This window comes from Miniopterus natalensis, chromosome 1 (genome assembly GCF_054644295.1).
Source record: "Miniopterus natalensis isolate mMinNat1 chromosome 1, mMinNat1.hap1, whole genome shotgun sequence".
NCBI classification, from domain to species: Eukaryota; Metazoa; Chordata; class Mammalia; order Chiroptera; family Miniopteridae; genus Miniopterus; species Miniopterus natalensis.
The window spans coordinates 143694949-143721422 of NC_142081.1; the positions used below are offsets into that span (position 1 = coordinate 143694949).

The 26474-nt window shown below is 34.4% G+C and overlaps 1 protein-coding gene and 1 non-coding gene across 3 annotated transcripts in view; both read left to right on the forward strand.

The window, feature by feature from the left end:
- Positions 1-26474, forward strand: part of EMCN (endomucin) — a 103403-nt gene that overhangs the window by 35888 nt on the left and 41041 nt on the right. For both annotated transcript variants that reach the window (XM_016223644.2, XM_016223643.2), the window contains exons 2-4: positions 2392-2526; positions 9542-9619; positions 18428-18538. In XM_016223644.2, coding sequence (XP_016079130.1) covers positions 2392-2526; positions 9542-9619; positions 18428-18538 — 324 coding nt within the window. The remainder of the gene's footprint in view (positions 1-2391; positions 2527-9541; positions 9620-18427; positions 18539-26474) is intronic.
- LOC148094428 (U1 spliceosomal RNA) lies at positions 24898-25063 on the forward strand. The gene has a single exon (XR_015713670.1). It is a non-coding gene; the product is annotated as a U1 spliceosomal RNA (small nuclear RNA).

Below are 26474 nucleotides of genomic sequence, written 5' to 3' on the forward strand. Positions count from 1 at the left end.
GTGACACCAAGGGTGTGAAGTGTATCTCCATAGGTGAAAAAAGCTTTTGGCTTGATTTCCATAAAACCTGTGAAAAGGCAGCTCTGTCATTTCTGTATGTGCTGAACACACCTATATATGACGAACACATCAAGCAATTTCTGTGTACTGTCATAGACAAAGTTGGTACTAAGTGCTGACTCTTCCAAGCACCTCAACACTATAAAGCAGCAATTTTCAACCAGTGCACTGCAAGAATTTTTAAAACATGTACTACCTGACTATTCAGTCAGGGGCACTGACCTCTGTTCCCTTAGATTGTCAAATTAAAAAATGACAACAGCCAACACACCAATAGCCACCCAGTGGGAATGAATCAAAATTATACCTAATTTTTTTGTCAGATTGGCAAAAAATATAACATATTTTTTGGTGTGCCACAGAATTTTAGTAATTAGTTTATGTATGCCATGAGAGGGAAAAGGTTGAAAATCGCTGTTATAAAGTGAAAAAGGAAATACACCCAATCTCATGGCACCTGAGATATTACTTTTCACTGACATGAGATTACTGATTTTTCCGAGATTCAAAGAGGAATTTTTTTTAAATTAACTTTATTTTTATTTACTATAACTGAAGAAGTTAACATATTATATTTTCATGTAACAAAAAGTTATAATTGATGAGTTTATATCTACATTTTAAAGGATTACAACAATTATTTTAGTGCAGCCAGAGACAATATTTGAATTTTGCTATTTTTAAAATGTAAAATGTATAATTATAATACTCAGGCTAAGTATATTTTTTTATAATATTTTAATTAAAAATTAATTGCAGTTGACATTTAATATTTCAAAGGGGGAAATTCTGGGTGAAATTTAAACTTGAGAAGTCATACTCGTGATATACATTTACTGAAATGATATAGACAGTTGGGATTTGAAAATGTCTTTGTTATTCAAATCTATCCTTTTAACTAAATGCTACACTATACGTTATTGACTATACATACAAAGTAACAACATAAAAATAATGCCTTCTGTGGATATGAGTACTTTTTCCAAATCCTTTGTAGACATTTGTGTGTTGTTTTTTGATCTTCAACCTAACAATGAGTGTACTGAGACAAGAGCAACAAAATAGAGGATTAAGAAGCTTATATAAGTGCTAATAAATTATAATATTACATGAAATAAATCTTTTATAAATCACTGAGAATCAACTCCTACTTCACTTTGAAAAATTAATAATATTTCAATGGAATATTTAAGAATTATTATTAAATATTGACTTTTTTGCCAAAAATAGAATTATTAAAAGTAAATTCCCATGTCTAGGAATATATCCTAAGAATCCTGAAACACTACTTAGAAAGAATATAGGCACCCCTATGTTAATAGTGGCACAATTTACAATAGCTAAGATCTAGAAACAGCCCAAGTGCCCATTAGTAGATGAGTGGATAAAAAAGCTGTGGGACATTTACACCATGGAATACTATGCAGCTATAAAGAAGAAGGATCTCATACCTTTGGGACAGTAAGGAAGGACCTGGAGAATATTATGCTAAGCGAAATAAGCCAGACAGAGAAAGACAAACCTCACATGATCTCACTGATATGTGGAATCTAAAGAGCTTAATAAACTGATGAACAGAAATGATTCAATGACATGGAAGCATGGATCAGACTGACAGATCTCAGAGGGAAGGTGGGGGTGGGGAGAGATTAACCAAAGAATTTATATGCATATATTCATAACACAAGGACACAGACAATGGTGTGGTGAGGGACTGAGGTGGGGCGGGGGGCAGTGAAAGGGGTCAATGGGGAGAAAAGAGGATATCTGTAATATTTTGAACAATAATTTTTAAAAAGTAAATATATAATATAGATCATAGATCACAATTGCCTTCATTTCTATGCTCTTGCTTGTTACAATTTAGAAAAGTAAACCATTTGAAAATGCAGATTTGTGGTGGCTCAGTGGTCAAAAATTTACACATGTTGCAATATTGAAAATATTTAGTAAAATATCCACTGCCCAGAGTGTCTATTTAATCATTTCATCTGACATTAGTTTAGTTGACTTAAAAATATAGTTAAGTTTTAAATTGACACACTTGTTCTTCACTAGTTTTGTCATATATTATTTTGTCTTAGACCCACAGGCTACTCCTGCCAGCCATATTGAAAATGCCATTGGTGAGAAGCATATGGAGTTCTGAATTAATATTAAGCCCTAGGCTGAATTCATAACAATTAGAAAATTAATTTCAAATTCATGCCCTACTGGATGCCTTACCAGCAATATACATACAGTTCATTTATTTAAATAAAATAGTCTGTTGATTGGCAAAATAAATGTAAATTTCAATGCAACCACTTTAACACAATTTACTTTTTTCAGATGCTGGAACTGCTACCACTCCTGTATTAAATTCATCAACAATTTCTGCAGCAAAAACAACTGTACCAACACTATCAGCAACAGTGAAATCACTAAATTTTTTTGAAAAATCAACAGTTGGAACATCTCCCAAAGGTAGGATAAATACTTAGTGAAATTTACTCTAACTCTAACAAATAAAATTAGTAGCTCCTATGTAATTTAATCACAGGAAAATAAGTAATTGGGACCTTATATCTATTGTTATGAAGTTCTGTGCTATTTAACTATTTTGAAACTCATGCTATTTGAATTGAATACAGAACCCTGAGATCTTAGTGGGCTTCTTTGGTAATGTCCCTTAGATTACTTCCTGTTTGAGAATTATCCTATTGTGAAAATTACATACACACAGTTTATTTTTAGAGAAGAAAAAAAATTGCCATTTCCTAAATCAGAAAAATACCTTTCTAAATATTCCAGTTCTCCACTTAAGCAGCACAGTTGACAAGGTGAAACTACATTAATAACAAGCTGATTTTGCTAGTTATATTGGGTTGATTATAGCTTTAATTTGTAGGTTTCAGTAGCAATAATGTCATCATTATTGTTATTGGACTAAGTGAAAACTGTATCAGGTTTCATGGATCTAGGTATAAAGGGGATTACCTTACCATCCATGAAAGTAAAATGAGCCATTGAGATCATTGAATTAAAAACTTCAAGAGATTATCAATCCAGTGAATACTAAATTGTCTATCCTGCAACACACATGAAATGAGGCAGATAGTTCAGGCCCAATTATCAACAGAGAGAAAAAATAAAAAATTTTGTTGATCACCTGTGGGCAGAAAACCTGCTTAGAATGCTAAGTTCACAGTACCTCCTGATGAATTGATGACTGAAATTCCCGTAGCGATCTTCATTACCTCTCTGTTCTTCATTCACCTTTCATTCCGATACCAAGCTCAAACACATGCTGAGGACTGATGAGGGCTATTTCACTGGGCCTGGATGGGGTAGTGATTCTCAGAGAAAAAGGGTATTATAAATATAGTCCACTATTTCTGAAATGTTTAATTTTAAAGTGAAACCTTAAACTTCAAGAACTGCCCTACCAAACCAGGAGAAAGCATTACACAATGAGGGCAACACATGGTATTTTATTTCCAGAATATGGCACAACCTTCATTTTCAACCGAGAGGAACTCCAAATGATATAATCAGAAAGCCAGGGCCTATGAGGCCTCCAGCCAACTCCTGCACACTATATTTTTATTTGGCTTTTAAAAATGGTCTCAATTCTTTTTCCAGGGTTTAAGTGCTCTCCCCCCCCCCCCCCCCCCAGCTGAGAGCTTGACATAAAATAACACTAATTTGGTAAGAGCATATTATTTTTGCAATCAATAATGCCACCCTTTTCAAAATAAGTGCTGACTTGACATGCAGACCCAAAGGGTTGAAGTTTCATAGTTTTTAATGTTAACTACTTGGGACTTAACACTTTTTGGATAGAAAGATCCCTAACCTTGCCTACAACGATTGATAGTGAGTACACTGTCCAAATAATAACACATATCCTAACCACTATGTTAACTGATGGTGAAAAGCCAGGGGTGGGGGATGGTTCAATGAAGGAATTCAGACAGAATTGTCATTTGTGATACCAGGAATGCATCTTACATTTCTGACTGGAAGGGACACTCTAAACCTACTCAGATAAAGCATAACTGAGAGACATTTTTAGTGACTTTAGAGTCAGGGGCTCCTGTAAAGGGACAATGAAGCCCCTTTCTCTGAAGCAAGTGCATAGAACACTTGAGATTGTATGTACACACACACACACACACACATGCGCGCACACACACGCTCCTCATTCTTTTCCATGGTACATTTACTGCTTCATAGTACCCAGTTAACAAAAATTAAACTCTAGTCTGTGTTCTTCAGAAGTTCTCCTAAAGAATTTTAAATTATTCACATTTAATTATAAAAACTGTACTAGGCTAGAGAAGCTTTTGTTTTTGTTATTTTTATTATAAAAATGTTCCTATGAACCCAAAGGTAGAGTACTGTAATTAATAACCATATGCTCATCTCCCAGAGTCAATGATTATCAAGACTTTAGATTTGCCTCATTTTTCTCCTTCCTTCTCCTGCCTACATTTCCTCTCCCTCTGTTCCTCCTTCCCTCCCTTCTTCTCTCTTTTTCTTTCTCTTCTCTCTTTTTATTTGGTTGTAAAGTATTTTGAAGGGAATCCAGACTTTATACCATTTTCTCTCTACACACTAAATACACATCTCAAAAATATAGAGAATTTTTTGCAAAGCTACAATGTCATTATGAAATCCCTCAAATTAATAATAATTTCTTAGAATCATCTAATATTTGTTTAGAGGGATTTTAAGGATTAAAATCTAGGAACCATGAGGATAGCAGTGAAGAGGGGTTAGGGAAAAGAAATGACTCAATTTTTGGGGTCTCTCAGGGAAGAGGCTGAGAGAGTGATGGTGGAAGGCAGGTGAAGAGGGAGAGGCAGGCAGGCTCTGATGGCCGTGATATGCTCTGATGCAGGGTGAGAAACAGAAAGTCTGGCAGGGTGGTCATGACAGGTGGAGCCATCAGGCAGCTGGGGGGCCACGATGCCTATAGGAAAAAGAGAGAACCACAGTGGAGAAGGAAGACAGAGAGAGGAACTCCTTTTTGTCTGGCCTATCTCATCACCATTTGTGTATTAGGGTGTAAGCAAGTTGAACCACATATACTAGAGATTGCCCCTGATCCTAAAGGCAACAAAATTAATACACAAATAATGAAAATGATGGGAAGTTTGTCTTGAATTCTCATATTCTCAGCAGTGTATCAGTATAGATGTTTTCATTTCTATGATTTTTTTAGAGAGAGAAAGAGAAGAGGTTGAGTTACACTGTTTTGTTTTTCCACTTAGTTGTGCGTTCATTGGTTGATTCTTATATATACCCTGACCGGGAATGGAACCCACAAGCTTGACATATCAGGATGATGTTCCAACCAACTGAGCTACCTGGACAGGACTTAAATGTTTTCGTAACTTTAGACCTGTGAGGGGATTTACATACTGGGGAGTTTTATACAATGTCCCATCCTCCAAAATAACTATCTATTTCACAATAATATCACAAAATGTATATCTATAGTGAAATGATTCCATATTCCCCCTTCCTCATGGTCAACATGGTCATTTTAGCCACCATGGTCAACATGGTCATTTTAGCAATAAAAGTGCTTAACAATGACAACTACAACAGAAAGCATGCCATGGAGAAGCTTCTTTATTTTCATTGTATAGTTTCCCAGTCGGATTTTCTTGTTTAAAGGTCTAAAGACACTTCATTTATTTTTTATTATTATTATTTTTAAATATGTCTTTATTGATTTCAGGGAGAGGGAAGGAGAAGGAGAGAGATAGATAGAAACATCAATGATGAGAGAGTCATTGATCAGCTGCAGCCCGCAACCCGGGCATGTGCCCTGACCGGGAATCAAACCCAGATCACCAGGATCCTAGGTTGACGCTCAACCGCTGAGCCATGCCCAGCTGGGCTCAAGACACTTCATTTAATAGTACTTATGTGTATTCTAAAGCATGAAAATTTTCTTTCTCTAGAAAATGCCAGAAATGTTATCATCAGAAAAATGGAAAATGTACAAGTAAGATGAGAATTCTTATAGCCAAGGCAGAGGAGGACTTGCTCTCAGATTTAACCAATGAGAGAGCTAGGACTTCATCTCTTTCCAACATTTGGCAGACACTGAATATTATCATCATAAAATGAACTTTAAAGATAGGAAAATAAACCTGAAATTTCATTCTTTAAGTGTAATTATTTCCATCTTGATTTTTCAAACATTTAATAGTCACTTTTTTTTAATGAACTGAATTACAATGCAGGAATAAAAATTTCTCAGCACTGATATTAAACATTTCAGTAATATTGATATTAAGTAGAGGTTCAATTCCAACTGAGGTCAGTAGAGGAACCAGGAGTACCAGCTGCGGTGATGTTTAAGATGCACTTTCTCTCTAGAGACTAACATGAATCTATAAAGAAGACTTTTAGGAGGCATTTTTGTAAATTTTCTTGTATTATTAATGGGGAAAAATAGGTTTGGGTACCTCTTTTTCCCCATATCCTTTTTAACTTTATTTATTGTTTTTATATCCCTTGTTAAGTTTGAATCAAAGATGAATTACCTAAGATATCTTTGCACAAGATCTCTTGGTTTTTCCTTTTCACTGAATTCCTAAGTGGTAAAGTTGACATTTTGCTTTTAGTTTATTCTCACAAGATACGAAATGTTTACAAGTTGACATTTTCTTGAAACCCTTGTGTCCTGAGTGGAATTAAATATGGTTATAAAAGGTTATTTTGGAAAGTGTGATGAATGATAGTTTACTAAACAATTTTACAAAGAATAGAATTCTCCTCTGATTTAATCTTTTATAAACATCTGTTGACTCAAAATGATATTATATTCCTAAAGATATATAGCTTTAGTACTCTCTTAATGTTCATATTAACTTCAGTCTATTTCTTTTATTTACCACTTTAAAGTACTTAATCATTGTTTTGCACATAAAATTAACAGAAATAAAAATCCTCATTAGTTTCTGCAATATTTTATTTTACAATTATGAGGGTGCATTTACACTTCAGAATTTTAACATGTTTAGCACACAGAACAGTTCTGTAAGTTATATGTAGAATCCTTATCAACATTTGAAAGAAAACATTTATATATTAACAATAAATTTAAAATAAATTATATCTTATTTATGTTATAGATTTATATCCTATTTACTGATTAAATATGATGATCATCAACATGATCACAAGGTCATCATTCAGAAATGTGCAGCCATTTAGATCTTCTGTTTCCCAAAGATCAAGGCTGAAACTGAACTGAAAAATAAGATACCTATTTGGGCCAAAGTTCAACTTCATTACATCTCTCTTCTCTCTAACAACCATGAAATCAAGATAATGTATAAAAGAAAATGGTCAAGGGCTTCAGAAACTGACATTTTCTCTATTTATATTATTATCATTATATGTGTAATTATTTTCTGTAATCATATCTACGTCTTGAATTTTCAAGCAATATGCAAGACATATGCCAGTAAATCATAATGTCAAGGTGTTTGTAAAAATCCAATTCAGCCTGTTATTGGTACCAAGAGTATCAAGAGTAGGGCTGAAGTGAAAACAAAGGCACCATGTCTGGCTAGAGGGGACACTTTATTTATAGCGTTACACCTTCACTTTAATATGTTGGCATCATGTGAGTGGGCAACATACAATCTTAAGCCTAGCTTTTAGGAATAATGTTTCCTTTGTTGGTTTCTTCTTCTAAAATATAACCACATATGAATAAACAATTTAAAAAAATAAAACTTTTAGAAAGCCTTAAGTGCCTCAGTGCACTCATTTTAATTCACAAAATCTGCCTGTTACAGCTATTGTCCATTACTGTAATAACCTATTTCCCTTACTAAGCAGTGAGGACAGAAGAGTGAGCAGTAGACAAAGCCTTCACCACCTGCTTAGAGGTGTTTGTCCTCAACAATTATCCAAAGGTTTTATCTTCTTCTTGTGGCTCCTTAGTATATTTTATTTTATTTTTATTTTATTTATTCTATTTTATTATTTTATTTTATTTATTCCATCCCCTCTACTCCCTCTTCCACCTCCACCCTTCCCCCTGCAATTGTATAGCTCCAGCCAGCTTACCCTTGAAAACCTCCTCCAGAGTAGGATTTTAAAGCATTAAGTAAACTTTGCAAACTCAAATAGCCCCTCCCCCCAATACAGATTTTATATACATCATATAGTAAAAATGGATGTGTCCTAATCACAAAAGGACATTCTAATGTGTTTTAAGAAAGAAAGAAATGCTGACTATTATGGGTATCTAACTGGTAAGTTGTGTTCACTAAAAGCAGAGCTTTGTCCCTTTGTTGGTCCCCTGTCTGGTTTGAAGGCCACCTTATCTGAAACAATATTCACTACATGAGGACTGTATGTCAGGAATTATTCTTAATATTATTCAGATTAAAAAGATGACTGGAAGTTAGATGCTTCCCTTTAGAGTTTAAGAATGGGCCTTGTAGAGAGTGAGGACTCAATGAATGTTTCATAAATAAGCAAATTAATTAATTATAGGAGTCTGCAAGTTTCCTTTTTTTTTTTTCTTTTAATCCTCACCTGAGGATATTTTTTCCATTGCTTTTTCAGAGAGAGTGGAAGGAAGAGAGAGAGAGACACTGATGTGAGAGAGACATATCAATTGGTTGCCTCCCTCCTGCCCCAGCCAGGGCCAGGGATCGAACCTGCAACTGAGGCATGTGCCCTTGGCTACAATCAAACCTGAGATCCTTCAGTCCATGGGCCAATGCTCTAACCACTGGGGAAACTGGCTAGGGCAGCAAGTTTCTTTTTAATTTATGTTTATTTGGAAGTCTAAATGTCATAAGTAAACCAACAAAATGAAATGTGATTCTGACCAAAAAAAAGGCATGTTATTCCTACGTCATGTTGACCAGGTCATTTTTCCCATTGGGAAAAATATAATGATTTTATTTAATGAATTTATTTTTTTTATAAAAAAATCTGTATAAATTTCATTTTAGTTAGGTTAACAGGGAGAAAAATTGCCAAATGTCCCAGTGCCTCTTGATTGTTTTAGCTATATGTTATATTTATGGAAAAGAGATTTCAGATGTTCCAAGAACAATTTTCCTGGTTCTTCTCATTACAAAATTGTAGATATGATTTTAAATCATTTGTTTCACAATAATATTTTTGTACATTTAAAAATCCCTAAGTAACAAACTAGTAAAAAATTGTTTTTTGGTCCTATCATACAAAATGTGTGTGTGTGAGCACACAAATAGGATATGTGTGTATATGGGTGTGTTTTCATCCTGTCACCCAAGTGTTCAGGACTTACATTCTGCATTTTGGACAAAAGGAGCTGCAAAATGGACAACTTAAAGACAGGCAAAGGTTTACCGAGTACCTCTATAGAGGGATTACAGCCCACCTCCAGATTTGACTTACTTTTATTTATTCCTTGGCAGGTGAGATGAAATAGTGATTAATAATAATGTCATCTATCTTATCAAATTAGGAACAATCAACAACCAATCCTCACAAACATCTCCGCTACCAACACTTCTTTCATTAAGCACTACAGTTAAAAGTGAAGGTGAGTAATAACGTTTTGCCTCCATTTTTCTTTTCTATATATAATTTGCATGCCATAATGGTATAATATCATATACCATACTGCGCACCCTTTTAAAATACACAATTCAGTGGTTTTTAGTATATTCATGAGAATATGTAACCATCACCATGCTCTGATTTCAGAATATTTTCATTGCCCCCTGTATCTGTTGCTAATCATTCGCTATTCCCACTTCTCCCAGCCCCTGGCAACCACTTTCTGTCTCTGTAGATTTGCCTGTTCTATAAATTTCATAAAAATAGAATCATACGATCTACGACCTTTTGTGTCTGGTTTCTTTCACTTAGAGTAATGCTCTTAGGTTCATCCATGTTGTAGCATGTTTCTGTAGATCATTCTTTTCTATGACTGAATATATCATTATATGGATCACTGTATTTTGATGATCTATTTATTAGTTGATGGACATTTGGGTTGTTTCTACATTTTGGCTATTACAACTAATGCTGCTAAGGACATATGTGTACAAGTTTTTGTGTGACTGTGTGTTTTCATTTCTCTTGGGTATATACCTCTAAGTGCTGAGGCACATGGTAACTCTATATTTAATTCTTTGAGGACTAATTTCCAAAACAGCTGCATTGTATTACATTCCCACCAGAAATGTATGTGGGTACAAATTCTCCATCTTCTAACCAGTACTTGTTGTCTGTCTTTTTCATCATAGTCATTCCAGGGGGCATGAAGTGGTATCTCATTGTGGTTTTCATTTACATTTTCCTGATGACTAATGACATTGAGCATCTTTTCATGAACTTTTTCGCCATTGTGTATCTTCTTTGGAGAAGTGTCTATTTAAGTCCTTGTCCCCCTTTTTTAAATTGAGTTATTTGTCTTGTTGAGTTGTAAAAGTTTTTTATACATTTTAGGCTAAATCCTCATTGGATAGATAACTTGCAAATATTTTCTTCCATTCTGTAGGTAGCCCTTTCATTTTCTTGATGGTATCCTTTGAAGGACTAAAATCTCTAATTTTGATGAGTAAAATGTATCTGTATTTCCTCTGATCATGTAGAGGAAGCAAAACTTTACCTATCATAGGTTTCCAGCTGGGACCTGTGGCAAAAAGACATACAAACCAAAGAAAAAAAGTTTATTAACACAGGCAGTGCACATTATGTGCTATATCTAAAACAAAGTTACTCAAAGCAGTGGCTTAGAATTCAGCTAGTATAGTCTTCAACAACAACAACAACAACAAACCCAATGAATTTGTTAAAAAAAAAAAAAAGAATGACAGGACAAAGGAAAACTGTCCAGCCTCCCAGCCGGGGCAAGCTGAGGGAAGACAAATAGATAAATATATGAAAGGAAACTAATGGACTAAGTTTTGTTTGCAAATTCCTCTGGCGCCTTTCTGGCCTGATAAGAGTCTGTCTCCAGTAAAAGGAGAATTTACATCCCGCCTTTAGGCAGAAAGGGGAAGCTTTTTCTGCATTTGCTGCTCCTTAATTTAAAATTTTTATGTCAAAGAGGCATATTTTGGGCTGACATTCTAGTATTTTTTAGTCACTTGTAGAGTGGGTTCAAATCTAAGAAACCATTGTTCAACTCAGGTTACAAGATTTACACAAATATATTCTTTTAAGAATTTTATAGTTTTAGCTCTTATATTTAAGTCTGATTTTGTATATGGTGTAGGGTAGGTATCCAGCTTCCTTCTTCTGCATGTAATTATCCAGTTGTCCTAACACCATTTGTTGAAAAGACTTCTTTCCTGATTTGAATTATCCCGGCACTCTTGATAAAAATCAATTGGCTATAAATGCATGAGTATTTTCTAGACTTTCAAGTCTCCATTTATCTATATGTCTACCCTTATCCAGAATCATCACTCCTGATTACTATAGTTTTGCATTGTTTTGAAATCAGAAAATGTGAGTGCTTCAACATTTTTCTTCTTTTTCAAGATTGTTTTGGCTATTTTGAGTAACTTGAATTTTCATATAAATTTTAGGATCAGTTTGTCAATTTCTGCAAGAAGTCAGTTGAGATTGTGATAAGGATTGCATTGAATCTGTTCAGGAACATCAATTTAGGAAACATTGCCATTTTAACAGTCTTAATTGTTCCAATCCATGAATGTGAGATGCCTTTCCATTTATTTAGGTCTTTTTAAGTTTCTTTTCATAATGTTTATAGTTTTCAGTCTAGAATATTTGCTCTTCTTTTGTTCAATGTATTCCTAATATTTTATTCATTGTGATGCTGTTATAAATGGAATCATTTTATTAATTTTATTTTGAGCTGTTCAATCTTACTATATAGAAATACAATTTTTTTTTTCGAATAATATTATATCCTGCCATCTTACTGAACTCATTCATTGGCTCTAATTTGTGTGTGTGAGTGTGTGTGTGTGTGTGTGTGTGTGTGTGTCCTTAGGATTTGCTATATCCAAGATTCATCTGCAAATAGAGACAATTTTACTTCTTGACCCAGCCATCCTACTTCTTTTCTAACCTGGATGCCTTTTATTTTATTTTCTTGCTTATCTGCCCTGGCTAGAACCTTCAATACAACACTGAATGGAAGTGGTGAGAGGGGATATCTTTGTTTTGTTCCTAATTATAAGGGAATGCTTTCAGTCTTTAATCATTAATATGATGTTATTTGGGTTTTTCACAGATGCCCTTTATCAGGTTAAGGAAATCCTCTTCTATTACTAGTATGTTGAGTGTTTTTTATCATGCAAGGCTGTTGGATTTTTGTCATATGCATTATCTTACTATACTGAGATTATTATGTGTTTTTTATCTCTTATTTTATTAATATGGCATATGAAGTTGATTTCTTTATGCTCAGTAAACTTACATTCCTGGGTGAATCCCACTTGGTTATTGCATATAAATATTTTTATATGTTTCTGGGTATGATTTGTATTATTTTGTAAAGAATTTTTGTATCTACACTTATAAGATACAGATTTATGGTTTTCTTTTCTTGTGATGTTTTTGTCTGATTTTGGCATGAGGCTAGTACTAGTCTCATGAAATGAGTTGGGAAGTGTTCCCTTCTGTATCAGTTTTTGAAAGAGTTTATGAAGAATTATTCTTTAAACATATGTCAAAATTTATCAGTAAAGCTATCTGGTCTGGCTTTTCTTTATGGAAAATTTTCGATTACTATCTCAACCTCTTTGTTTGTGATAGGTCTATTCAGATTTTTCTATTTTTTCTTGACTCAGTTTGCTAGTTGGTGATTTCTTAAGAATTTGTTCATTTCCTCTAGATTATCTAATTTGTTGGCACTCAATTGTTCATAGTATTGCCTTATAACCCTTTTTATTTCTATTAAGATGGTAATAATGTCTTTCTTTCATTCATTATTTTAGTAATATGAGGTCACTATCTAAAACATTTTTAGATTGTTTTAATGTTTTCATTTAAATATTATTATTTAAAGATAGGAAAACTGAGTTTCAGAAAGGCTAAATGACTTCATTTTTAAAACACACAAATTTTATAACAATTTTGAATTTGAAATCTGTCCTTTAACTTCAAATTTTTATTTATTATTTAACAAATTCATAACTACATATTTCTTACTGAATTGATATTATTTTAATCTCAGTTCAATCTCAATTGTCTTAACTATTAGATAGTGATCTCTCCAGGTATTAATAAGGCTCACATAGCATTTTTTTCTCCCACCACAAAGTGGTCACCAAATTCTGTAATTGTGGGTGTGTTTTTTCTGGTTTTGATACAGGTTCTTGTTTTTCCCCTGCTCCCAGGCTATCCCTTTGGTCATATTGTCAGCCTGCTATGGATGGTTATTTCTTTTAAGTTACTCCTTTAAGTGGGAGCAACTTAACACACACAACAAGAACAACAACTAGTTAGAATTGTGTTTACAAAAGAAGTCCAGGTGAAATTTCATGTTCTTGAGCATAGTGTAGAAATATTAGTCGCACATGAATTTCACAGTGACAGTAAATCTTATTTCTGCCTGCTTTTCTGATGTTCTTCATCTTGCTTTTAGTGTGGATAGGCAAGGTTACCATTTTGGAGCCTCATTATTGAGTAAGGCTACTGTTGTCAAAATTTTTTTTACTTGGCTGAAACATATTCAAAGAAAATCTTATTGGCAAGTACAAAATGCCAATATATGAAACAAGTAGAAGTTGAATTGCTCAATTTTAAACAGTGTTGTGGTGGTGTAGGGCAAGGTAGGGTGGACTTCTACCTATTTCTCAATCTTACCACTAAAGGTGATCCATGAAGCTTCGCCACTGAGCCCTTAGGGCTACAGCAGCACAGATAAAAGTTCCTGAAATGGGATATTATGTTTACTTAAATTCCATTCATAGTTTTAAAAAAGTATAAGCTATAATCAGGAAACAAACAAAGCAGCCCATTTTCACCCACCACCTGACCTGACCCCATTGCATAATTGTTGTGAACCACAGTTTTCAAAAGGACAACTCAAATGTTTCAGAAGCTTTTAAGGTCCCCATAAGCATCACTGCTAATTATTCACTGATATGTAAAACCTTGTAGGTAAATAGAATCACTAGATAGGAGACAATAAAGGTGAAGCCCCTACCAATATTTTCTCTAGCTCCAATAAACACTGTTAAAATAGATTTTAAGGAAGTAGAAAGTAAACATCTACTTGTTAGTAAAGTCTCTAAGGAAGAGCAGAGAGATTGAAAAAGAATACCAAATTACTGGATTCCTCTGAAGTCACCAAACTACCCCAATCCGTCTGATTTCTGGGGTACGTATGCAAAGAGCATCACTAAGTACAACTTTATTCCTGGCCTAAGATCAGTCCCAAAGTCCTATATAAACTTACCTTGGTAAACTGGGGTAGATAATGGATAGATCTGGAGACACCTAAACACCCTATTTGCCTAAGTGGCAGGGAGCTCTTCAGTGGTCTGTTCTGGCTCACTGTCCTTGGGGTACTACTCAGGTTTTAACTGGTCTTGCAAGAAGGAGGACAGTGGTAAACATACAATTCCAAAGGGCCATTAACACCTACCTTAACTCACCATCTAAATAATATGAAAAAGAGAAAGAAATATAAAATTCACATTAAAATAAAACTCTCCCTCTTCTTGTCTCCTGCTGAAAGCTGTAGTTTTATTTTACCTATATTTTTTTACCACCACCATTTCGTTTCCTTCAGAATCTTTGAAACTCTCTTATAGACTGGTTCCTTAGGAGAGAAAGACTGAAGGAGATGAGATCTTAAGTTCTTGAATTGTTCAGGTGTTTGCTACCCTCCTTCACATCTCTTTTATGAGTGTTTTGCTTTTTTCTCTTGGGCTTAGCGTTTAAACTTATCTACAGTCTAAGGTATTGCTTTTCACTTCAAGGGAGGAGATTAGGAGAATCTAAGCAAAACGTTAAGAAGCTTCTTTTCCACGTCAGCTTTGATAGATCTCCCTAGGACCAGTGGTATAAACATTTATGCTCCTCACAATCTTTCTATGAGTGACTCTTTAATATTTCTCCAAAAGTCAGTTAAATGAATCAGGACATTAATTTAGCTAATTTATCCAAGACTCCCCATGTTATCACGGGGACAGAATTTCTATGGAATTCTAGTACATAAAGTGATCCCTGAAAATGAAGGTTCTTGGGAAATTACTTTAGAAAATACTACCCCCTTGAGTTTTGCAATGCACAATAACATTTTTTTAATCTTAGTAATACTAACACAAAGACATTCATTTGATTTTAAAATCTATAAAAACTATGCAGCTTCAAATAATTTGACTATAAAAACATATTTTTTTGAAACCAAATAACACACTATAGTACTAATATTCCCACACCTTAAATTTCTAAAGTAATTAATGTTCACACTTACTACTTTCTCCATCAAATTTAATGTCCCAGAATATACAAGATGAATCCCAAATTAGTATTTTCAAGACAATTATAAAACAGCCTCTATCCCTCACACTCTTTCTGCTCAGCCTAGCCAATAGTTGGCTAGGGTATGGTTGGAATCAAGGTCTTTTCTCTGTACTTACACTCCAGTATTGGTGTGTCTCTCTCAAGTATCTCTTGTGTTAGATTTTCCTTATTCCAATTCAAATATGGATTAAAAATTACTTATATTTTGTCTTTCATGCATTCCACCTAAAACAAAGTTCTAAGAATTTAAAAGTCATGAATTTCAAAAACACAAATCCTAAAAGTAAAGCCAATATATATCGATTTTGCAATATAAATTTCTCAACTAAAATAATGTTCATCAAACCTAATACATATATTATTAACTAGAGTTAAGTGCAATGAGAACCTGTAGACCAAAGCAGACACATGCTGGTATTTGGGGGGGGAGGGGGGGAATGGTCAGACAGAAAAACTGAAAGAGAGCAAACCATATATGTTGCAGAACAGATTTAAGATTGGGTTTTTTTTAGTCTGAGGAGGCAGTCAGTTTTGGCAGGAGCACAGAATCTACTATGGGTGAACCCAAAATGCAATTAGGACAATTTTCCCATCAAGATGTTAATACAAGATTTGAAACATTTCAGTACACTAGTAAAATCTGAGAATTTACAGCTCTGGCAGTGTCTGTCTCCACATCTTTTATTCTATTCATTTTAGGTCCACCATGGATATTTAAAAATATTTCGATTACCTTCAAAGCACTCAAGATTCCTTCCATTGCCTAATTGGCACTGTGTAATTGAAACTTGTTCTGAATTGAGTGTAAACTTGAATTCTACTCTTGTTTGTGAAGTATATTCCACATCAACAATAGGCAATTCTCACCCTAGCCTGTTTTGCTTAGTGGTTAGAGCGTTGGCCCCTGAAGGGTTCCAGGTTTGATTCTGGCCAAGGACATCTACCTCTGTTGTAGGCTCGATCCCTGGATCCAGGTGGGGCATGTGCAGGAGGCAACCAGTCGATGTGTCTCTCTCACATTGATGTCTCTCTCTCACTTTCTCCTTCCCTTCTACTCTCTCTGAAAAGCAATGGAAAAAATATCCTCTGGTGAGGATTGAAAATAAAATTTAAAAAAAAATGCACAATTCTCTAAGCAAAATCTTTGGTGTTGCATCCCCAGCTATTCCATTATTCTACTATTTTGTTTGTATTTTTCTAATCTGGCAGCTCCCCACATCTTTCTTAGCTGTATATTCTCTTTCTATCAACAAGACTGTTGAGTTCTCTTCATACTACAAAATTCTTTAGGCCATCAGGGTGGTTTTTTTCATGTTTTCCAATTTTAACTCAACAGAATTCTTCTCCAAAGATTTCTGAAGAGAATCTTCTGTTCGGATATTTTCCAAGCATTTAAAAAAAAATTCTCTTGAGAATCAAAATCTTTATCCCCACATGTACCTCCATCCTCTAATATTGAGTTTCTGTACCTTGAGTGACCTTCCCACATTCATGCTATCAGACATTGATTTCTGCCTTTTTGCTACGATAAGACTTTTCTCTACTCCCTCAGTTATTTTCCTTTCAGATTAATCCTTCAAGATGCCTCTGAAGTTTATACCCAATTTCACTTATTATTTCTCATGTGCAGAGTTAATGCTATAGCTTATATTTGAATTTATTTCACTTTTGTTTGCATGCCAATTCCTGGAGGCTTTTTGTCTGAAGACATACTTAGCCACATGTGAGAAACTATTAATTTCTCTAGCATAAGTATCTCAACTGCACTAAGAATTTGCATTACATGATATTGATTAACACTTCTGGAAGGCACCAGCAATTCCGGGTTTCAGCTGACTTTGAGATAGAAATCTATTAAATTGCTTCCCCCCATCTTTGGCCAACATCCTATCTGGCTAACATTAAGCTTGGACTAACTTGAATGCTGGCCTTTTCTTCACTAAACAATGTTCCCCATACTGGAATTTGAAAAAACGAAGGGCATCAATCATTTTGTTTTTATAATATTATACAAATATAGATTGTTTCAAGTAAACTTATTCCAATGTTATTTTTGAAAGCTTGGCTTATCTTTGTGGTTTTCTTTTTAAAAAAATAAATGAGGTATAATTAAAAGTTTATTCTATTTACTTCCTGTTATCCCTCTCCTCCTGGCTGTCTGTTTGTTTGTTTTTTAAATATATCTTTATTGATTTCAGAGAGAGGAAAGGAGAGGGAGAGAGAGAGAGAAAGAGAAACATCAATGATGAGAGAGTCATTGATCGGCTGCCTCCCTCACGCTCCTGACTGGGGACCAAGCCCACAACCCAGGCATGTGCCCTGACCTGGAATTGAACCCCAGTTGCCCAGATCCCAGGTCGACACTCAACCACCGAGCCACGCCTGGCCAGGCTCCTCCTGGCTATTTCACCTACCTTAAAATGATTTCCCGGACAGCATGGGAACCATGATACCATCTTGAACTATCACCACTTCCTTACCATCCCCTTTCTAGGGTAGTCAAGTGGTTAACTTTTGCACCAGAAATACTTGGATACAGATCCTGGCTCTCTTCTGCTATAAGTTATGTGACTGTGAGGGAATTATTTAAATTTTCTGATTCTTATATATAAAATTATTATCACAATTATTAATTCATAGTATTACTATTATAATTAAATGAGATAACCTATTGCAAGCATATAAGAGAGTCTAATGTGCCTCTTAGTTTCTTTAATGTAATTAACTGGATCACCAAAAGATAGACATCAAAATGCTGAAATTCTAAATGTTGATTAGAAGACTTTCAGTAACTAATCTTTAAGTTGTAGCTGGATGTTAATATGAATACTGAAGAGACTACCTGGTGATTGGTTATAACTCTGATGACTGTTGGTTCTTTTTACATAATTAGAAGCCACAACCAATGTTTCAACGAAGAAAGTGTTGACCACCCCAAGTACAACAGTGACAAATCTTACACTTCCAAATGCTGTTTCAACATTACAAAGTTCCCAACACAAGAGTAAGTATAAGATTTTGTGCTGAAATGTTAAACTAGTGTGTTAAATAGAATTAGACTCATTGTTGTCTAGACCATTGCTACCAAAGAATCACACCCCCTGTATATTTCCTCCTAGTCTCTACCAAATGAGACAACCATTTGGCAACTTTGCTTTGTACAGTGATACTCTATCCCTCTATAGCCACAAATGGTTGGGTGCCAACAAAGATCAATTCAATAGTGGGAAGTCATCTATGATATCTGGTACAAAAATGTGAGCTTGGACAACAAATTAGACAAGTTTGATAAAATGGGAAAATTCTTAGAAAGAAACAAATTGCTAAAACTGACTCAAAAAGATAAGATGTCTGAAATGACCTAAAACAATTATAGATATTGCATTAGAAATTTAAAATCATTCCATGAAGAAAACTCCACGCAGGGTGGCTTCACTTGTGAATTCTGTAAAATATATATATTTTTAAATGATAGCAATTCTCTTCAAATTCAGGAAGTAGAAGAGGGAATAGTGCATAAGTAATTATCTGAGGCCAGTGTTATCCTAATACCAAAGCTAGAAAAGAATAATGAGAAAAAGCAAGTTAAGAAAACTACAGACCAAATCCCTCATATATATAGATGAAAATATTCTGAATAAAATATTAGCAAACCAAACTCAATAACATATAAAAAAGGATATAAAATATGAATAAGTGGGGTTTATCAGGAATGCAAGGTTGGTTTAGCATATGAAAGTCAAGTAATATAATACACCATATTAATAGAATCGGTAGGAAAAGAAAAATAGTTGCAAAATTAAACACACACTAACTCTCAATAAACTAGAAATAAAATGATATTTCTTCACACTGATAAAGGACATCAGTGAAAAACATATAGCAAACATCGTACTGAAGACTGAGAAGCAATGTTTTTCTCTTAAGTTATGGAACACAGCAAAGATGTCCATTCTCACCATTTCTGTTCAAAATTATAATCAAAGATTCTAGATAGTGCAATAAGGTGATAAAGAGAGAGACAGACAGATAGATGAATTTATTCAGACTAGAAAGAGGAAAACAAAATATCTTTTCTTAGCAGACTACATCATTGTCTATGTAGAAAGTCCAAGAATCCACCAAAACTGCTAGAATTAATAAAGGATGTTTCATTGCACAGGATATAAGATATACAAAAATGAATGATATTTTTATATATTAGCAATGATGATTTAAAAATAAAATTAAGGAAATAATGTCATTTATGATTGCATGAGAAAGGATAAAATATATAAGAATAAATTTAACAATATTAGTGTAAGATTTGTACACCAAACTACAAAACATTTCTGTGAGAAATTAAATAATTTAATTAAATGGAGAGGCATTACATATTCATGGATTAGAAGACTCAATATTTTAAGATAACAGTTCTCCCCAAGTTGATAAATAATTAATATATCAGTACAGTCCCTATCATAATCACAGCAAGTTTTTTTCTTTTTTTTTTTAGAAATTGATATGCTGATACTAAAACATATATAGAAATGGAAAGGACCTGAAATAGGAAAAATACCTTTCAAAAAGAACAAAGTTTGGAGGACTTACCCAAGCCAGTTACCAAACTTACTCTAAAGCTATAATAATCAAGACAGGGTGTTATTGAGATAATGAATGTTAATAGTAACATTAGTCATAATACTGGAAATAATCCAAATAGCCATCAAATGATGAAATGGAATATTCTATTGGATCTTCCATTTGGAATGGATTTGGAATGCTACAAAACACGGGCTATCCATATGATGGGATACTATTCAGCAATTTAAAAAAGCAAAATACTGATACATGTGATACTCTATTCCTCCATAGCCACAAATGGTTGGGTGCCAACAAAGGTCAATGAACCTCAAAAGCATTAAGCTCAGTGACAGAAGCCTTTCCAAAAACATGACATATTGTGTAATTCCATTTATATAAAATATCCAGAATGAACATTTTTGTAGGAAAAAAGAACAGACAAGTGCTTGCTTCAAGCTGAAGGTCAAATGGGATTGATTGCAAAAAAGTCTCAAGGGAGTTTCTTGAGTTAATAAAATATCCTAAAACTGGATTACAGTGATGGTTGCACAACTTTATAAGTTTACTAAAAAGTATTGAGTTGTATACTTAAAATTAGTTAATTTAGTTTTGAATTTCCTTATAAAACTTGTTTAAAAACTAAAAAGAAGAAAATGCTGACCTAGGCCAATCAAATTTCCTTTCTGGGCCACGTGAACTAGAAAACCCAAAGAAACAAAAACAAGTGATTAGTTGTGGGAATAAAAGCAGCAAGGTCTTACTAGAGTGAGTCTGAGACATCCATGATTTCTCCCCATGCCTATGACATAATAAAAAATATTATGAATAAATAGAGTTGATAGAGAAGAATGGAGAGAGTATATGGGGACATGGGGAAACCCCATGAGCAAGATTAAGTTGTTCATGAGAGACAGAGAGTAGTAGGACCTAGAACTCCTCTAATTTCTGACAGATTTCCAGTTCTAGTCTACATGTATCTTCATAAGAAGCATTGCTCATATTCTAGCCTCTATGATATGAGGAAATCTATACTTTTATTGAAAATATCCTGACTAGAAAAGCTAGTGATCTACCATAACAGCATTACCAGATGCCATTCATTAGAAATAATGTATGCATTTTCGACATATCCATAGTTCTTAATAAGAAGCAACTACAGGTGATTCAGTCTCTGAATATCTTCTTGGGAGACCTCCCAGCTAGAAGGAGATGGCAAGTGGGAACCGTGGATATCTAAGGCCCACTCTTGTCTTGAAATACATCAGGAACATCCATTTTCTTCCTTTTTATTGTAATCATCTTAAGCACAACATAAAGAAGCACAATATCTAGAAGGAGTCTACTTTCACACAAAAATTGTGAATAATTATATTTCATGAGACAATAACCACAAAGAGAAATTTGAAGAGCAGGGTCATTTCTACTTCACACAAAGAACATTTCCTGGGGTAGAGTTTGGCTTCTTATAAGGAGAATCTATTTTGTAGGCAATATATGCATGAAAGATGCCTTTACCAAACCAAAACCTCATTCATCTCATAATATGATTGCCCCTTATACAAACAAAAATAAAAGTAAATATGCATTTGCAAAATGTGTAGCAATTGAAAATTACACTCAAATAATTAGTATGCTACACTAATACATTCAGTGACTGATGAGGACAATGTCATTCAGGTCCATATTTCATTCAAATTAGCACTTATACAGAGTGAGTGGCCAACCCTATGAGTCACTTAAGATTCTTAATTTTACTTTGATTCATGCAGTACAATGCCCTCTGCATCTCAGTTCTAGGGACTACTGTATTCATTTGGCTTCTAAACACAGTTAAAGTGGCTTTCTTCCAAGTATTTTTAAAAAAATTATGCCCACAAAGACATTTCTTGAAAAATGAAACACATGGAAAGCAGGATAATGAAATAAGGGCATTTACTGCTGCCCTTTGCATTTGTCATTGGAGTCACCAGTTTTATACTAAGTATTTTAGATATTTTGTTATGAAACTCATTCTTCCCCAGATTGCTCTCATTCCTCAAGGTGCTTCCTAGTTAGCATGGAGTCCACTGGATATAAGGAGTTTATATACATTTCCATTTGTGCTTTATGAAACCAGGAGCCTGTCCAGATTCCTGGTTAGCACCCTTTCCATTTCTACCCTTCACTACATAAACATTCAGAGCTAGTGGAGCCAAGACAGAGAGGCAGAAAAAGAACACAACAGTCTACTGGTAGAGGAAGGTTGAACAGCTGAAGTTCATCTTCCTCTTAAACATATGGGTAATGGGGTCCTCGAATAGTGACTATCAGATAAAGGCTCTTTGTACATTATGTCAAGTGCAGGTTTGATTTGGAGTAGAAAAGAGTAAGTGAGGTTTGCTGCTTTCCTCCCCAGAAAGGTGGAATGTAGGTCAAAAGGAAGATTGTCCTGAAAACATTTCTCTGTAGTTTTTTTCCCCATTTGCTTAAAGTTGTGTCTATTTCTCGCTCTCTTTTAGTGATAGCCTTGCTGGGTAAAATAATCCTGGTTGTAGGTCCTTGCTTTTCATCACTTTGAGTATTTCATGCCGATCTCTTTAGGCCTGAAATGTTTCTGTTGAGAAACCCAGACAAGAAAAAGCTAAATGAGTTTCTTACCACCAAACCAGTATTACAAGAACTGTTAAAAGTCAGAGAAAGACAAATACTGTATGATTTCACTTATATGTGGAGTCTAATAAACAAATAAACTAACATTAAAAATGTTGTGTGTCTTTCTCTTGTTTTATTCTTTTATTCTGCCTGTAGAATACACATTCCTAGAATTTTTAAGGTTGAAATCCTCATTCACTCAGTGCTCTGATGTTATAAAAAAAATGGGGGCCCTTCAAATTAATTAATAAATTACTTTATTCACTAAGGATTCTTTGGAGGAGATCTGTGTGGCATCATGCCTCATAACTTCTGGCCAGCATTTCTCTGTGTTCCTTCATTTGTAGATGCTTTGCTTTAATCTCTGCTTTCATCCTCATACAGCCTTCTCCTCTGTGCCGCCTCTTCTGTCTGTGTGTTTTCTCATAAAGATATGTGCCATTGGATTTAGGGCCCAGCCTAATCTGGAAGAGTCACCTCTCAAGATCCTTAATTATATCTGCAAAGACTCTTTTTCCAAGAAGGTGACATTCATAAGTTTCAGGTGCACATATCTTTTCATGGAGGGAAAGGGTGTTACCATTTAACCCACTCCAGACCATGTCCTGAATTTAGCCTTACTACGCCTAGGTTTTGTCATCAATGCATTTATCATTATCCATACGCAGAGCTGCTACCTTGCTGGGCATTGAGGGGTATTCAATGGAAATATCAATCACAGGAGTCCCCACCCTCCAACACCTAAACTGTGGAAGGACTGGGTGTAAAATTCTGTCATAAAACTCCAAATCTTTTCTTCCTGAGTTCTCCTTTTCTACTAATAACCTGAAAATGTGGCATCCTCTCTGACTCTTCTTTTTTCGTTTCCTGTGCACATCCTGATGATTTCTGAGGAAAGAAGAGAAAAGGAAAAGGAAGATAAAAGGAAGGAAGCAAAATAGATGCTTTTCTTGCTGGAAAATGAGTCATTCCAGTTTTGATAACCAGATTTGAAAGCAGGCATGGTGCACACTCTAAGAGATTGGCAGGGAAGAAGAGACTATTGCTATATCTTCCTTTGGTGAGTTCAGACTTGGCCTAAGAAAAATTGTGGAATAAGAATTTAGGTAGAAGGCAAATTGAGATAGACAAAATGCCAATACGTAAATCTACCAAGGCAAGTTCTTGGACAGAAATTCTGCAAAAGATTCTTCCAAGCCAGAGCTCCTGCTCCCACAGCATATACAATATTACAGACGTGAAATTCAAAGGGGAAAATCTGGCTGCTTTTAAGTAGAAATGAATAACACGTATAAGTAATCAATAGATTATTAAGCAGGGGTTAATTGCATTTATATATAATAAGTAGTTTACCATAGGTTTCCTTTTGCATAATTTATCCTAGTTTAATATGGAGTTTATTTTTGTACAAAAAGCAGACATAATTGTAGACATGTTAGATATATTCCTGGATGAACATGAGAATAACCTACACACAAGCCTGTGATTTTCAAGGCAACACACCCTTCTTAAAATAAAAATTGTGCATTCTAATCTTGCCAAGAGGAACTTAGCTTATTGGTTATAAATACTGATTCTGAAGTCAGATTGCTTGGGGTCAAATAATAGCACAACCATTTGTTTACTTAAGCTCTCTGTGCCTCAGCTTTCCATCCATAAAATAGCTTATAATCATGTTATTCCCTTATCAGATTCTTGTGAAGATTAAAAGACATAAAAACATATAAAGCTTAAAACAGTGTATAGCAAGTAAACGCAATAAATTTTGTGTGTGTGGGTGTGTTCCCTTCCTTCCACGCTTGTATGGTCCTTATTTATTCTTTCCCTTGTCCTTCTTCCAACTTCTTATTAAAATTCCACACTTTCATCAAGGCCCTCTACAAGATTTTACCTCAGTATTGCCCACAACTTAATGAGTGTTGCCATATATGTGTACCATCTGCACTACTATTTATTTAGTACTTTCTTGAAAGCGATGCACTTTTTATTCTTAAATTTGTTTGAAAACGAAACTATCATAAATGAAAAACCAGTTTCACTTGGCATAAGCAGGAGCTATCAAATCATTATGATGTAAGCAAAATAAAATAAAATTCTAGCTAGCTTTTGTTGCTTGCCAAAGGCTCTAAGTTTGAAGCTTGCTTGTCCTTGTTTACAAAAATAAATCAAATATTTACCTGGCAGAGGAGATACCAGGATCATAAGGTGGTTTTTCAGGGCCAGGCTTATATCCACTCTGCACTCTGGATATGCTGACCCTTGCAATTTCCCCAAATGTGGGAAACTCAACTGTATCATTTGTGGTCATGGGAGACTGTGTTCTCACATTCTCCTGAAAACAGACAACCAAAAAAATCAAAGTAAACCCATGATAGGTTTTAATGACATATTTGCATTAAACTGAAATTTTGAAACTTCCTCATTGAAATAATCAAATAAACTGAAAGAAAGCTAAAAAGAAATAACTTTATAATTGAGTGTTTCAATGTTATTTAATGCCGCTTTCCAGTACACCTTATAGAATCTCTCATACAGTGCTATCTACGTACCTTATCCTTTGGAAAACATTAATTTATCTGATCTTCCAGGCTCATTATTTCTTTTGTGAATGGCATGATTGCCACTTATTTAGAAGCTGAATCATGATGTTTCTTATAGGCTACTTAGTTTGTATCATTTCTTGTGGACAGATACAAGAGGAATCCTCAAGATAACAAAGTCTTAGTCACAAGTCATGGTTCAGCCAAAGGAGAAATAATTTTACATACCATGACTCAGTCAGTACCATGCATAGGAGAATGATAAGGAAAGTTGGAATTGTTTATAGCAAATTATTTTTAAGCAAATCAGTCAAGAATTCTATTTGGGAATAACTGTATGTGTTTTTTCTCCTGGACCTATTAATGATGTTCTGTGTATAACTATATACAGCTCTGTATAGCTGGAAACACAATATCCTTTGTAAGATAAGAATATTCAGCAAAGTTATTTGTTGTATTGTTGTTTAAGCTTTCTGTTTTAAAAGCTAATTATTTGAGTTAAAGTTTAGCTTTGGATTAATGTGGATTAAAGTTTAGCAGTTTAGAAGTTCATTTGCATTTCATAAGACTTCAGTTTCATATTAGAAAATCAAACTCAACAAACAGATTTTAATTTGGCAACCACCCTAAGATGTTGGTCTTTATTAAACATCTAAATTTGAGAATAGAGTAAAAGGATGCACTACACTCACTTGCTATTTGTCTTTACTCACTTCCTCTGTAGGTCAGATCTTGGCCCTTTCTCAAAACACACGTGTATTCTGATCATTATAAATAAAAACCAAAAATAATTGCAATTATCATCACTTTTCATTAATTCCCATAACTTTAGCCATATTTATAGCATTCACCTCTATTAAGCTTTTTTATCCACAGAACTGAGTTCAAATTTGAAAATGGTATGCCATGTGATAAAACTGTATTATCTTCAGAATAATTCTCCTTGGTTTCAGGAAAAAAGTATATACTATTTCAATTTTTAAAAATTTAATTTAATTTTTCCCATCACCTTTTATCCCCTCTATGCACTCTAGCACCTCCATCCATTCCCCTCCACCCCTGCAGTTACCACACTGTTGTCCATGTCCATGAGTTCTCTATCTTTTTTCTCTTTTTTGCTCAGTCCCTCCACCACCACTCCTAACATCCCCTCCCAAAGCTATTTCAATATTGACTGAATATTTAAGGTTTGCAGAATTTTGTCCT